The sequence below is a fragment of the Eubalaena glacialis genome, chromosome 10, assembly GCF_028564815.1.
Source record: "Eubalaena glacialis isolate mEubGla1 chromosome 10, mEubGla1.1.hap2.+ XY, whole genome shotgun sequence".
In the NCBI taxonomy this organism is placed as follows: Eukaryota; Metazoa; Chordata; class Mammalia; order Artiodactyla; family Balaenidae; genus Eubalaena; species Eubalaena glacialis.
The window spans coordinates 799,424-814,527 of record NC_083725.1 but is presented as its reverse complement, the minus strand read 5'-3'; the positions used below and the strand labels follow the sequence as shown (position 1 = coordinate 814,527).

The window sequence follows — 15,104 nt, the reverse complement described above, 5'->3', positions numbered from 1 at the left end:
CAGGACACGCTGGGGGTCGCGGCCACCCACCACCTGCCACCAGCCTCACCTCCCGTCGCACACCCCTCAACTCTGCTCCGACACAACGGCCTTCCCGCCTTCCTACACATGCCAAGGACTTCCATTCCTGGGGGCTCTGCGTCGGCCATCCCCGCTCCCGGGCTGTACCCACATCTCACGCTTTCGGTGCCTGCTCGCCTTTGCTAAAATGCCACCTCTGCCTCACCTGGTCAGCCGGTCTAGCAAGGCACCTGCTGCATTCCTGTCTACTCAGACTGTTCACAGCACTTACGACCAAGTCTCCTGAGAGCAGAGATTTCCAAGAATCCCACTATGTGCCCAGCTTTTAGCGCAGTTCCTGGCATGTAGGAGAGTCTCAACAAACATTGGTCGAACAGACAGATGAATGCAATGAAAGAGCCGCACACATGCACGCACGCACGCGCACACACACACACACACACACAACAGGCCAACACAAACGCAAACATAAAACCGAAGACAAGACCACGGCGAGACGGCTTTCTTCGACATCTCCCCACCCCTCCGCTGAGCGTGGCCACAAAGGGGGCACAGGAGTGAGGACTGGGCAACCAGGAAGCAGGCTTCATCACGCACGACACATCCTAGAGAAAGTCCATCCTCACCCAACGTCTAATACACCAAAAGTGAAGGTAAAACTCATTCCAAGTCCTTGCAGAGGGAACCTGGCATCCGAACCCCAGGCCCCTCCTGGCCTGGCCGTGCGCTCACCCCAGCAGAGCCCTCCCGCCACGCCTGCCCTTGAACTCCAGCTCACACAGCCGTGGCCTCTGTTACCTCTGTGTCACGCTTAAAGAAAAGATAATATGGTAAATTACATCCTGAAGTGACAAATTAATTACTAATTACATAATTACTTTACTATTTAGGTGCTAATCAGGAAAGCACTTTGAACAATTTCGAGTTTTCCGGAAAATAATGGTTTGACTCCCGATTATTTACTGGATTAGGTGTGAGCTTACCAGCTGCATTTCTAGGCTTAATTCTTTTTTACAAATGCCCTATAATTAATCGTGCACGTTAGAAATAGGCTGGTCTCTCCTCCAAGCAATTCATCAACCTAAAGCAAGGTTTGACTCTGGCTTTCCAGGTATTTTATATGCAATAAAGAAATAATTGGGTTTGTTTCCTCCCAACTGGTCTTCAAGAAAACACAGAAGGAGAATAAGACAATCTGTGATTCTAATTTTTCATTTTCCAAAGGTGATCCCAGTCAGAAATGCCTGACATTAAATATTCTAGTTTGGAAGCAACGGAACGTTGGTGCTCCAAACTCTTTCCTTCGATAACGGAAGTATTTACGCGGGAAGGAACCTCAGAATGCAGGAGGAAGAAAGGGTGAGATCGCTCACCTTTGGAGGTGCCTGTGGTGTCCACCCTTTGAGAGGGAGGCCCCTGGTGAGGGAAAGCATCCGATGATGAGCCCCAGTGCTAAAGCCTGACCCTTCCGGATGAACAACCTGCCAGGTTGCCTAAATGCGCCGGCTCTCCTTCCTCTGGGCCTCCAGGCATACTGTTCCCTCTGCCCTGGAACACCCTTCCCGCCTCCTGCCCCAGCACCTGGCAGACTCCTCCTCCCCGAAGGGTCTCTGCCCAGGGCTCATTGCCTCAGAGGAGCCCTCCATCCCTCACGCTCCCAAAGCCCATACTGCAATTCTCTCTGGACCTGACTGCCTCTTGACGTGTCCTTCAGAGCTGGGTCTGGGTCACACCCACTGCGTTTCCCCATAGCCTGCCAAGTGGATGTTCAGAAGTGTGTGTTGAATGGGTGACCGTGGGTGTATTCCCAAGGGCTCTCCGACCACCACAGGCCACCTCTCCCAGCCTGAGGCACCTCCTGTGCGACCCAACTTCATCTTTTTCTCCCTTAAGGAAGAGGATAACCAGCATCCTGCACACAATGACCCCGCGCAGCCAACCTTCCAGGCGCGGTGCCAGACATCTTCACCCACAGCGTTTCCCTTCATCTTCACAACAGCCCTACAAACAGGCTCTGTTCTTGGAAACACAAAAGGGAAGCTCAGAGAGGTGATATGGGTGCCAGGGATCAGACAGCTAATGCGGTGGATTCGTGAAATAAGCCGAGTCTCATCGGGTCGCATTCCGTGCCGGTCCATCCGAGCAATGAGGAGTTCCCAGCCATGAACTCCCCCTGGGGCAGACGGAGCCCGAGCTCTAACAGGACACACGACTCCGGATGAAGCTCTGCGTCCCGGCTCGGAGCGTCTGCGCATGCCTGCTTCTCCGCTCGCTGGACCGGACCCATTAGTGATGTGAGGGGAGGAGGTGGGGCTGCAGGAGGCGTCGGCCCGCCTCGGGAAAGGGCACAATAAAGCAAGTAGCGTGGGGCTCCTGGCTCGGTGCTCGTCAGTGACGCTGTCAGCAGCAGGTTTACCTTCCTAATTATGTTTTGCTTGGGCTAATATTAAGCCGAGTTTTCATTCTGGGCACACACAACAGCTGGCATCGAAAAGGGATGACTCAAAAACTCGCGGGTGGTGGGGACAGCCCAACCAAGATTTAAAATAAGCCTCCAATCGGTCTCTGGGGACTGCCCAGCAGGAGCCGCCTGCACCCAGAGGCTCAGGCAGCCTGGACCACTGACCCAGGGCCACCGTCCCTAAGGTTGCTTTCCAGAGACCAATGCTCTGGCTAAAATACTCTGTTCTTCCAGGGCCTTGGATGGGTTTTCAAGGCGGAAGGAGCATGGCCTGACCCGACCCCACAAGGCAGGGACCGTCGAGGCTCAGAGAGACTTGCAGCCCAGGCAACCGCCCATTCCTCTCTCCCGACCGCAGCACCCAGGGTCACAGACATCACACCCAGAAAGACCCAAGCAGTGGGGGGCGCGTCCAAAGCACATGCACTGTTGACACCTCAATTACCAGTTCAGCGTCTGCAACACGCGGCGGCTGAACACGTCGGCTCATAAACTGAATGAAGAGTAACTGTACGGTCAGAAAAACAAATCAAAGCAAAAACCCTGCTCCCCTCCACCGTGGGGACCACTTCTCCTTCCACTTTCTCCCGGTTCCGGCGCTCCCTGGCTCCTCAGGAATGTCCCCTCCCAAGGGAGGGCTCCCAAGGGCACAGGGGACCCTCGGTCCAGGGAAACCCCGGCCCCCTGGGAAGCACGGCACAGCACGAGGCCCGTCACCCTTCACCTGGGCGGTAAGTACCCGCGGGCATCAGAAGGTTACCCTCCGGACCGGGACCAGCAGGATCCCTGCCCGGCCCTGGGTTTGCTCTGCTGCTGCCAATCATCCAGCGTAGAGACTGGCGCCCAACGGTTACTGAGGCGAATGGACTAAAGGAAGGCTGTAACAGGGAGGTGCCCGGAGAGGGTCTTCCTGCGGCTGCTCCCGAGTCCGCCCCGCAGATCCTCAACCCTACCGGTTTCAGATGCCGGTTTCCACCTCCCTGCGCTGGGCTCTGACGACCCCGCCCGCGGCAAACGCCCTGGTGCCGGGAGCTGCCAGGCCTCTGCGCCCACGGCCCCCGGGGGCTCCAGGACGAGCGAGCGGCCTGGGGCCCCCAGCCCGGAGGCGCGGGAAGGAGGCGCACACGCATGCACCACATATGCAAGCTCTCACGCAGGCACGCACGCACGCTCACACGCCTGCGCGCACACTCACACAGGCACGCACCACGCACGTCTGCCCGCTCACTCGCACGCACGCACGCACTCACATGCCTGCACGCAGGCACGCACCACGCACAGGCCCGCGCGCGCGCACGCACGCACCGTGGATGGTGAGGTGCACCCAGCTGCCGTTGTGGAAGGTGTCGTATTGCTGGTCCAGCAGGAGCACCTTGCACTCGTACCAGCCCTGGTCCTCGGCGCGCAGCTGCTCCAGCCGCAGGGACGCCTTGTCGTGGAGGCTTGCGCGGCCTGTGGAGAGGGGACAGAGTGGGTCAGGGCCGCGCAGAGCACCCTTGCGACCCCAGCCCGCCGCCGGGCAGGCCCAGAGCAGGGCGGCCCCGAGAGCCCCAGCCTCGCTGCCCGCCAGCTGCACCGAGAAAGCCTCAGTTCCCTGCAACTTCCCGTTCTCTTGGGGCCAAGGAAAGGCAGGAGGCATACGGAGCTGGCGGGAAGGGGGCCAGAGAGCCCAGAAGAAGAGGAGCGGGACCCCGCCCCAGCAGGTCCCCATGGCTGCCACGCCCAGCACCCTGTCTGCCCAGCACCCCTACGGGGGGCGGAGAAGAGGCCGCTGGGGACAGGGTGCCGGCATCCCCTCCTAGTCCTGTCACGGAGGCCAGAGAGCAGAGCGCTCATCCAGCCAGAGCCCAGGTTCCGAGCTCGGCCGCAGGGCCTGTAGCCCGAGAATGAGGAGCGGCTGGCAGGCGAGCAGAGCCCCGAGCCACCCTCCCTAACTCCATCCCCTTCCCCAGAGCAGCCCTCGGGGTCCCCCCTCCGCTCACTCTCCACTCGGGCCCACCCCTCGCCCCAGTGTCACGACCTCCTGTGCTTTCCTCCTTGTCTCCTCGGCAATGGCAATCTGCCTACAAACCAGACAGTCAAAACCAACCAGGGCCGGAGAGACATAGACACAGGAGGAGGGAGAGGGACAGAGAGAAAAATAGAAGCTGAGAAAAATGCAATGCAGACCTCAGAAATCAGAAGTAAAGATAAAAGCTGTGTCCCACCAGTTTCCTCTCTTCCTTTAAACCCCAACACACGCGCATGCGTACACACACTCAGAGATGCATGCACACACACAAGCCCACGTGCAACCCTCGCACAGGCACACAGGCCCCTCACTCACACCGCCCCACGCCCTCCTCCTTGGCGGGCAGGCCCTGACAGTGACTCAGTGAGGCCACCGCTGGCAGGAGTAATTGCAGAGCAAGACAGCATTGGGGCCACAGGGGGAGGGAGGAGGGCGGCCGGAGGACGAGGCGGCGAGTGGAGCAGGCGCCCCGACACTTCCTCGCACTCAGGACTCAGGATGGGATGAGGCCCCACCTTCAAAGCCAGAGGGAGGGAGTGGGCAAAGCCAGACAGAGCAAACCCCGCGGCCGCCATGGCTCTGACACAGCTGCTCCTGCCAAGCCGCCCTCCCGCCGGCCTCCTCTCCCACCCATCGGCTCCTGGCCTCCCTTCTCCTCCTCCGGCCTCGGCCCCTGCGGCCCAGCGGGGCTGTGAGGAAGCTCTGTGTCTGCTCCACCTCCGCGTCCCTCTCCTCACGCCACTTAACTAAAGCCTCCCAGAGTGCAAAGGATGATGGGAGGACAGAGACAGTGACGGGAAAACAGAGATACGAGGCCCGTCGGAAAAGACAAGAGGCCACGAGACACAGGCAGGAGGGACGGTGCGGGGGCCCCGGAGCCAGGCGGGAAGGCCTTACCTGCATACTCAGGGTCCACGTGGGGCGGGTAGTAGCCAAACTTGATGAAGATGGGGATGGGCACCCCGAACTTGAACCACTCGACGACATAGGGCGGGGGCTGCCCCGTCACCGGGTGGACCACGTCGCATCGCAGGACCACGCTCTCGCCGGCCCTCGCGGTCACGAACTCGGGCTCCTCTCGCAGGCCGTGGGCACCTATCGGGACAGCCACACAGGGACACAGGAAAGGAGGTGAAAGGAGATCCTGCCCGGCCCCCGCAGAGGCCACCCCTGCCCTGCCAACCCCACAGAGCGGAGCCCGACCGCGCCCTCCCCCATGACACCCCCGCCAGCTCTGAGGAGCGTGGCCACTGAGAAGGTGGAGGGGCCTCGGCCCCTCTGCGGACACTGTGGCCCGGGCGCTGCAGCGGGTGAACAAGGGCCGTCTTCCTGCACCAGGATGCTTCCCACTGGAGCCCAGCAGGAGCTGCAGAGCCAGCCGTCCTCCCACACCCCGCCCCCAGCTCAGCCTGATGTTCATGGCACAAAGCAAGAGTGCTCCATGCAGGAGCGGGGAACCCTAACAGGCCGAGCAGAGGCTGCTCGTGGCATCACCAGAGGGAAAACCCCGGGGGCCGGAGCTGGCCTTTCTGCCCCTCCTCCCTCTGTCCACTGCGCCTGCCGCAGAGGGGGGAGCGGGAGGGGCCTCCAGCCCGCCAGTTTCCACGCCCCAAGCCTATCAGGCTGCGAAGCCCCAGACATCACCATTAAGACCGCAGGAGGCTAGGGACGCAGGAGGGGGACCCTGGGGCCGCTAACCTCAGCCAGCTAAGGGGAACATCCCCGCCTCCGGCAGAGGACGAGGCGCACGGCTGGATAGGGCTCGGCCACCCTCCCGAAAGGGCCTGGAAGGGACGGGAGATGAGGCCAGCCCCACCCCCAGCCGCAGAGAGAAGCGGTTAACCCAGGCTCCGCCCCGAGGCCTGCACCCCCACCTCCAGCCCAAAGGCACCTTGTCCAGCTCCCTTCCCAGTGAAAGAGGCCCCTCCCCCACCTTCCCTCCAGTTCCCACACTACCCTCCCACCCCGCCCCTCCCCGCCAGTCCCGGCTGGGCCCCTCCAGGCAGCACCAGGGACAGCAGCCTCCGCGGAGGCTCCCAGCCGGGGACGCCCAGGAGAGCCGCGCCTGCCCTCCGCGTGCCTCTGGGCCTGATTCTGACCACACCTCCCTCCCCTGCGGGCTCCTGCCCCGCTCCTCTCGTCCGTCTATCCTTCGTGTCTCTGTGTCTTTCTGACCCTCTGGCTCTGGCTCCTCCTCCAACGTCCGTCTCGCTGTGTCTCTGTCACTTTCTCTCTAGCTCCCCGCTACATGGGTGATTCTGTCTACCTGCCAGTCTCTCCGCACCTCCCCGTTTGTATGTCTCTATCAGCGCGTGTGTGTGTGTGTGTGTGTTGGGGGAACGTGTGGGGTTCCGTTCGCCTGTGCCGGGGAAGGGGTTTTGCTTTTCCACTGCCCGGTCTCCGTGGTGCGCTCTGCCTCCATCTCTCTGGGTCTGTGTCTCTGCCTGTCTCTCCTTTTCTCCCTCCCGCTCCAGCTCCCTCTCCTCCTGCAAATTGCGGAAGAAGGAGGAGGCAACCCTTCCAGAAGCTGATTGGCTACCGGTGACATCACTGTTTTCTAGAGAAAGAGCTAAGATCACAGAGTATTTTTGGAGCAGAGCAGAGTGTTGCCCTCACCTGCCTGAGGCCCCAGCCGGTTTCCCAACCCTCCCAGCCCTGCTTTAGGCTAAGTTTGAATCCCAGCCCCTCAGGGAGAGCGCAGCAGGCACCCCCGCTACCCCAGGGGCACCAGGTGGGGACAGAGCCCGCCTCGCAGCACCCGGGCACAAAGGCTGATCCTGGACCCTGCAGGGATGGGCAAGGAGCAGGCCGCCTGAGCGAGCAGGGAAAGCAGCATGTGTGCACGCGTGTGTGTGTGTACGTGTGTGCGTGCACGTGTGAGTGTGTAGACTTTGGAGGAGAAGAAGAGAGGAAATACAGGAGCCAGGGTAAGAGGAGGGGGCTCCTCGCGGGGGCCATCACCTGGGGGGCAGGGGTCTCCACAGAAGGGGCTCCTTCCCGGCCCCAGCGCCTGGGGCAGGGGGCAGGGTCGCTTGCCCCCCTCTCACAGCGAAGGCTCTGGAGGCTCTGGCGGGGTGAGGGTCTGCACCTGGGCTGCCTCATTCTCTCCGCACAGCAGCGAGGCAGCCTCTTCCACACCGGCCCCCGCCAGCCTGGACTCAGGGCTACGCACCCACCCCCCCAAGGCCCACCCGGGCCTCAGCCCTGCCTCCACGGTTCTTCCCGAGGACCCTTCCACCAGCGGCCGGCAGCTGGGAGAGGACACGGTGAGGCCGGCAGTGCAGAGACGGGGAGCAAAGCCAAAAGAGACCCGTTTCCCAGGAAGAAGGCCGGGGCGGGGGGCGGGGGGAGGCCCTGCCCCAGCTTCCACGCTCAGACCAGCCCTCCTGGCTTTCTGAGTCCTAAAATATTTATCAGTTTCCCTCCTCTCCTCAACACACACCCACACCCACACCCACACCCACACCCACACACAGCGCGTGCTCTCACTCCATCACCCGCGAGCACTTCCCCCTCAGCCTGAGCCTTTCTGAGCCAAGCATGTCTAATAAAACACTTTCTCCAGAAAAGCTCACTGCAAAAAAAAGTAAACATTGCTGGCAGCAGAGACGGAAGAGGGGCTTGATGGAGGAGAGAGATGACCTCAACCCTAGGAGGACACGACCCAAGCCGAAGAGTGAAAGAGAGTCCAGGGGCAAGAATGGAGACAGATGGTCAGGGTGCAAACAGACAGAGACAGAGAGAGACAAACAGACAGGGAGAGCTCAGAGGCACACAGGACTCAGCCTGGGACACAGTGACACAGGCCTTCAGAGGACCCAGAGCCGGGAGGGGACAGAAGGGAGGCCGTTAGTCCAGAAGCAGCAGTCTGCTCGCGGCTGGTGGGCTCAGAAGGGAGCAGGAAGGAGGGGGGAGGGCAAGACAGGGATGGGTGGTGACCTGAGGGGGAGGGCTGCAGGAGGGGGAGGCCCCAGCCCCCTCCCCACCACAGAAGCCTGCAGCAGCCGAGGGACAAGGCCGCGAGCCTCAAAGGGACGCTGGCGTCTGCAGGGTGAGCACCGCTGGGGTGGGAGGTGTCCTGGATGCCACACACCCCTTTCAGAGAAGGCAGGACACAGCTGTACCCGGAGGAGCAGAGCAAATTTGCATCTTGGGGACGCACCCTGGTGGGCAGAGAGGGCAAAGGAGGACGCGGTGCCCCTGCGGTCTGGCTGACCTTTCCGAAAGCCCACAGGGGACAAATCTCCTGCTCTCTGGGCCAGGTGGTGCCCGGCGGGTAGCCGGGTCCAGGGCTGCCACTGGATCCCCCGTGAGCACAGGACCACGGGGCATCCAGGGCCTGGCACGCCACCCCCCCCCCAAGCTGGGGCTCTTCCACAGGCGGGGCTGGGGGAGGAGAGGTGCCAGGACGGGAAGGTCTGACGCCGGGGAGAGCCAGCCACCAGGCAAACCCGGCTTCCTCTAGGCCGCTCCTACATACCCGGCCCGTGCTGGGTCGCAGCGCTCGCTGACAGGCGTACTACCATCTCCATTTCACAGGTGAGCAGGCTGGGGGCCCCCTGGCTGGCTCAGCCGCCCGCCGGGCAGCGGGTCGGGGCAGGTTCCAGCTGCTGTGTTTCCCCTTGGCCCCCACTCACCCGACCACAGGCCCAGGGACCAAGGACGAAGGCCCCTCCCGCGCCAACCCAAGAAGCAGTCCCCTCCCCCCGCTGAGTCAGGCCAGCCCCTCCACACCACACACTCTGGACAGGTTCTCACAGCCAGAGCTCTGCAGCCCCGGACCCAAGAAGGACGACGGCGGGGTGCGCCTGGGTCAGAAGGCAGCTGCCGGCGCTGGGCTGAGCCCCCTCCACCTGGGACCCGGGAGCTGGGGCTGGGTGTGGCGACGGCGCCAGCCTCCTCCTCTGTGAGTACAAGTCCTCCGGGAGCCTCCCCTCCCCTGTCCCCATCCTTCTCCCCCTCCCCCTCCCCCTTGGGCACCAGGCTCCCAAACCACAGGCCTGTTGTCTAATAATACCAGCGCCAGCCACCACCTCCATCTGCCAGCCTAAAAATAATCCCTGCTGAGTCCAAAAAAGGCACAGCCCCCAACAGTCCCCCAGTCCCTCCTCCCTGACACGCCAGGGGGTTCCAGGAGATTCCAGGGAGCTTGTGATTGGGCTCCCCCAGAACAGCACCCACCCCCTACCCGGGGGGTGGAGAGCCAGAGGCTTGCACGAGGAAAGCGGAGAACAGACATACCACCCAAAGCCAAGTGTGAGATGGAGGAACGGCTGTGTCCACGTCAGGCCGCACCCTGATTGTTCCTTCCAGAAGGCAGGTGGGCCAGAGGGCACCGGGACAGCCTGCCTCCGGCCAGGACCTCCACCCCACCCCCGGGCAGATCCTCGGAGAGGTCCCCACCCTCTGCAGTCTCCCCAGTGCTGTCCTCACGGCCCTTCGGCCCCCACGCCCCATCAAACTCTCAGGGCCCAAGTCAAGGGTCAGTTGAGCCCAGCCTGGCGCTGGCTGGGAACCTTCCCATCTTCTCTCGAGGCCCTGGGGGAGGGGCAGGACCTGCAGGCCCCCTCCTCCGTGGGCGCCTCTCCACCCTAACCCTCCTGGCCCAGGCAGCCCCAGAGGCAGCAACGACGCTATTAGCAGCCTTAATTTGCTCTGGGCTAGATTGTATTTCCAAGAGCCTTTCCCCAGGAGCCTTTCACTGGCAGGAAGCAGTCAGCAATCCAACCTCCGCTCTGCTCCTGCAGCGGCTCCTCCATGGGCAGACCCAGCGACACCCACCCTGTCCGCCTGCCGGGCGGGCGCAGGCCTGGTCCAAGTGCCCGCGAGCCGGGAGAGCCCTCGGGTAAGGCGCCAGGTGGACACGAGTAAGGGGGGGATCGAAGCCCGTGTCTGCTCATAGTGAAGCGTCAGCAGCGCTCCCTACTCAGAAGCCAGAAACCAGGACAGCGGCTCCCCTCGTACAGTGTGTGCAAGTTACCTGCCACAGCCTGTGGCCGGGCCTGGACCAGGAGGGAGCGCGGGGCGGGGCGGGGTGGAGGGACGGGCTGAGAGCAGCACCCATTCCCCCCCTTCCAGGAGGACAGGCAGGCTGGCTGAGACCTTGCTCACAGTCTGGCCCACGAGGAACTGCTCTCCAAAACCTTCACAGAGGCCCCGACTCTGCTCACCAGTCTCCTGCTGATTCACGCAAGAGAGAACAGAAAAGCAGGAAGATTCCTAAGAAAAATAGGTCAGCTGCCTCGGGCAGGCTGGGCTCACCCCCGTGGGCAGGGCCAGGCTACAAGCTGCCTCTGCGCCCGGCTCCCCAGGGACCCAGCCCCTTCTCCACTCAGGAGTCTAGGCTACTGGGCAGCCGAGGCCAGAGCCCACCTTACAAGACAGACCCGTCTTCTGCATCCCCGGGGCTCTGCCCGTGTGTGTCCCCACTGAGGCTTTCTCTCGGCGAGTTCAGGCATCCTTCGACCAGCCCCTGAGCTGAGCTTCTGGGCTGCCCAGACTCAGGTGTGGAGCAGGGGGCAGGGAAGCCAGGCGTCTGCTCCAAGTCTAGCCTTACTGCCACCCACGGCCATCAACACTCAGACGGGAGTGATGCCCACCTCGTTCCTAGAGACTCTGGGTCGCCTGTCTGCTGCATTCACGTGCACATGCAAACACACAGCTGCACACACAGCGTGCACACACGCACAGCGTGCACACACGCACATGCACGTGCACACACACACACGCGTGTGCAGTCACCTCCAGCAGCTTGCACCAGTGACAGCTCTTTCCACAATTCAGACCCACTCTCACACAAGCTGCTTTACCCATCCTCGGGCGCAGACGGGAAAGAGCTGCTCCCCGCGACCCGAGACCCGGGCCCAGCCTGAGGAGGCATGGGACGTGCGGGGGGACAGGGAGCCTTTCAGAGAGAAGAGAGTTCGTCCCTCTCGGGCCTCACCCCCTCGCGCCCAGGTCCGCCCTCACTCCCTCAGCGCAGCAAGGCTGTGGCAGCCAGGCCCGAGGAAGGGAGATCTGAGGGAGGAGAGCACAGGGCCAGGAGCCAGGACAGAGGGCAGCCAGAGCAAGGCTGGAGTTCAGCATCTCCCGGCCAGGCAGCGTCTGCTCCTTCGGTAACCAGATCCCAGCCTTCTGTCTCAGAGCCTCAAACCTGAAACCACCGGCCCTGGGACCCGGCAGCTCCAGGTCCAGCACACGCCGATCTTGGGGCCAGCAGCTGAAAGCTGATTCTTCCCACACACCCCCTGCTCAGCTTCTCCTGAGCGCGGCCTGCCAGACACACCCCTGCCTCTAGCGTGTGTGCTGGGGACACACACATGCCACTTGGCCACGTCCTGCTCAGCTGAGAGGCTGCCCGTGGGTCTCGCAAGCAGCCTCCAGGCCTAGACCTCCTCCCTCCCACCTTCGCTGCCAAAGGGAGGGAGGAGGGTCAGGGCCAGGCCAAGAGCACAGGGGCACTGGTCCAGTTACCAGCAGGATCTGAGTCAGAACCCACTTTATTTGGGGACACTAGTCATGCAGGATTTGTAGTCAACAGGAGGAGGCAGCCTTGGCGGTAAAGGCCCGGGTCCTCCCCCCAGGCTTGTTCAGCAAACGTCTGGGATGCAGACTCCAATAGCCATCTTCCAGGCTCTTCTGCACACCCTCCCCAACCTCTCCACTGCCCCCCGGACACACGTGACTCAAGCCCATCCCTCCCTCTGTCCCAACCCTTTTGCCCCTCTGCTGGAGCAGCCCCTGCTCAGCCAAACCCTAAGACTGGCACCGCAAAGTCCCTCCCCTCAGGAATCTCCCGGAAGTCACCTCTGCCAGTCGGAGAACAGCTGAGCTCACACAGCAGCATCTGAATGCTGGCAGTGTGCAGGCGGCAGCCTCACAGGCCCGTCTCCTGCCCCCGGAGGCTGTGCGTGATGAGCTGCCTGCCTCCTGGGCTCCCCGCATTCTTCCCACAAGGCTCTGGCCACTGACAAAACTCCAGTTTTACAGATCTTTCGAAGGATTTCCGAGCAGCCCTCCACGTCTCCCCGGGCAAGGTCTGCCTGGCAAACCAAACTTGGTTCCCGACAGAGGCAGCATCTGAACTTTACCCCAAGGCATTCCCAGCTCCCAATGCCCTGAATGGCTCAAGGGAAAGAAATTGAGAGGGGGGCCTGGAAGCCCCAGACACTGAAACCATCATCATCATCATTTACTTACTTACTACAGAACGCTAATGTTCACAAAAACCCTACAAGCTCAGGTTAACCCCCAATGAGGCAAGTGACAATCAGAGAAGCGAAGCAACGTGTCCAAGGTCACAGGCCAGCAAGTAGCCAAGCCGGACTTGAGTCCAGGTCCTGTGACTAGACCTAGGTCCTTCACCACCACACGCAGAGCCCCTTTGGCTAAAAAGTCCCCCAAGACCCACAGGGGTGGCGGGCAGGGGTTCATGTCCAGCCACCCCAGACAGAAGAAGGCAAAAGCTTCATAGCCAACAACCTTCAATGCTGAGAAGTCCTTCCTTCTGTCTAGCCGCTTTGTGTGCTGCTGTAATAAAGCCCATTTTCCTTTATTCTGTGCTTAAACTTGCAAAAAGTCCATCCGCCTCCCCTGAAGTCTCAGGCTTGGAGGCTATTTCAGAGCCTCCCTTCGGAGTCTCTTTTTTATTCAAAGATCCCAGCACATCCTTTTGTGCTTTCAGCCACAGTCCCATAGCAGGAACATACCAAAAACTGGAGGGGAGGAAGCTGCGGGCATCGGAAGACTACAAGGGAATGGGGGGAGGGGGGGCTGAGGCTAGAGACAGGTTCTCAAGCGCAGCTCGAACCACCTCACACCCCACTCCACGAGCTTCTGCGGTCACTCTGGCCTCAGTTTCCCCACCTGACAAAGGGAGAGCTTTAAAACCATCCAGGTCACACACCATTTAACAAAATCACCCTTCCCTTCGCCCTCCTCTGTTTGTATTCACACCCCCCAAACAGCACGGAGACCTATTCCATTCCAGAAACTTTCCCAAATCACTTCCCCTCCCCCTACACAGCCCCAGACACGGCGAGGAGAGGACCCTCCTGCGCGAGCGCGGCCGGACGCGGGGTATCCCGCTGCGGGTCCTCCTGCTGCCGCCCACCCCCCGCGGTTCTCCCCGGAAGCCATCCCTCCCGGCCCTACGAACCTGTCCGCAGCCGGGTCGTGTCTGCGCGCTGAGCACCGTGAGCTCCCGGCACCTCCAGGCTCCGCTCCTACTTCCATACAAGGGCCGAGAGCCGGGGTGTCACACAGAGGCGGGCAGGTGGCTCTGCCGTCTCCAGAGCACAAGCCCGCGCGCTCACGCGCGCATCACCCAACGCGCGGGCTTCCCTCTGGCCTCTGCCCAGCTCACACCGGAAAAACGGAAAGAGGAAAACCTCCCTCCGCCCGGATACGCGGCAGTGGGGACCCCCTTCCGCCGCCCTCGCCCCCAGCCAGCTGTGCCCGGCTGCGGCGCGCTCCCAGGGAACTTTTGCCCGGCCGGGCTCAGGTGCGGCGGAGCGGGGCGCGGGCAGGGCCAGCCGAAGGCGGCCGCTCCTCGCAGCCGGCGAGGGACCCCGCGCGGAACCAGCTCTTCTCCTCTCGCGGGGCTCCGTGCGCCCCGCCCTGCGAGGGGACCCGACCTCCAGCTGCCAAGACGTGTGGTCCGGAGAGACGCGAGCCGGAGCCAAGCCCCACAGCGGCTCTCCTGCGGAGCGGTGGCGCTGCGCGGGGTCCAGCGTGCCGCAGCCGCCCGAAGACCCGCAAACTCCCCGGCGGCAGAGTTCAGAAAGCCGCCGCCTCCCCAGCGCTCGCGGCGGCGGCTGCGCCCGCGAAGGGCACCGGGCGCGGCACCCGCTGTGAAGCCCTGGGGCCAAGGGTGGCGAAGTGGACCCAAGCCCGAGGCGTCCTCTCCCGAGCGCCGGCAGCCCGGGCTCAGGCCCTTCCCGCCGGCCGCGGCCTCGGCCCCCGCCCTCCCCGCGGTGCTCGGAGCGCGCCCGCCGGGAGGGCGCGGGCTCGGCGGGAGGACGGGGCCGAGAGCGCCGGGAGGCGCAGGGGAGGGACGCTGCACTTCAACTCACCTTGAGCCGCAAGACCTCGGGCGCTGATCACACTTGCTATCAAAGTGGCCACATACCAAATCATAGTACTACCGCGCGCCAGCCAGGAGCCTCATCCTATCGCAAAGTGCCCCGCGCCGCCTACGCCCCGTGCCGGTGCTCCCGCGGCTCCTGCGGCTCTTGCAGCCCGGGCGGCCCGCTCCCCATCCCTCCGCGGCTCCGCTCGGCTCGGCGCGTAGCCTCCCGCCCGGCGCAGCGGCACCTGCACTAGAGCCCGAGCGGAGCGCAGCCAGCGCCGAGGAGAAGCCCGGCCGCACCGCCCCAGGCCCGCCCCCGCAGTCCGCCCATTGGGCGTGGCTCGCGAACCCGGGGCCCGATTGGCTGGGACGCCTGCCCGTCGCGGCGAAGGGGGAGAGCCGTTCAAGGTGCGTTGACGTGTGGCCAGCCCAGAGCCGCAGAATCATGCGCATTGCCGGGGAGAAGGCGCTACCGCGTCTCCGCTCGGTTCTGCTCCCTGCTCCCGCTGCCTGGCAAGTTTCTGGGGGAGGGAATGTGGCTG

The 15,104-nt window shown here is 62.9% G+C and overlaps 1 protein-coding gene across 1 annotated transcript in view; it reads right to left on the bottom strand.

The window, feature by feature from the left end:
* Positions 1-14,630, bottom strand: part of IGSF9B (immunoglobulin superfamily member 9B) — a 41,295-nt gene extending 26,665 nt beyond the window's left edge. Inside the window, exons 1-3 of the mRNA XM_061202525.1 lie at positions 14,567-14,630; positions 5,391-5,588; positions 3,788-3,934 (exon numbers count right to left, since the gene is read on the bottom strand). Of these exons, the coding sequence (XP_061058508.1) occupies positions 3,788-3,934; positions 5,391-5,588; positions 14,567-14,630 (409 nt within the window). The remainder of the gene's footprint in view (positions 1-3,787; positions 3,935-5,390; positions 5,589-14,566) is intronic.
* Positions 14,631-15,104: the final 474 nt, after the last annotated feature.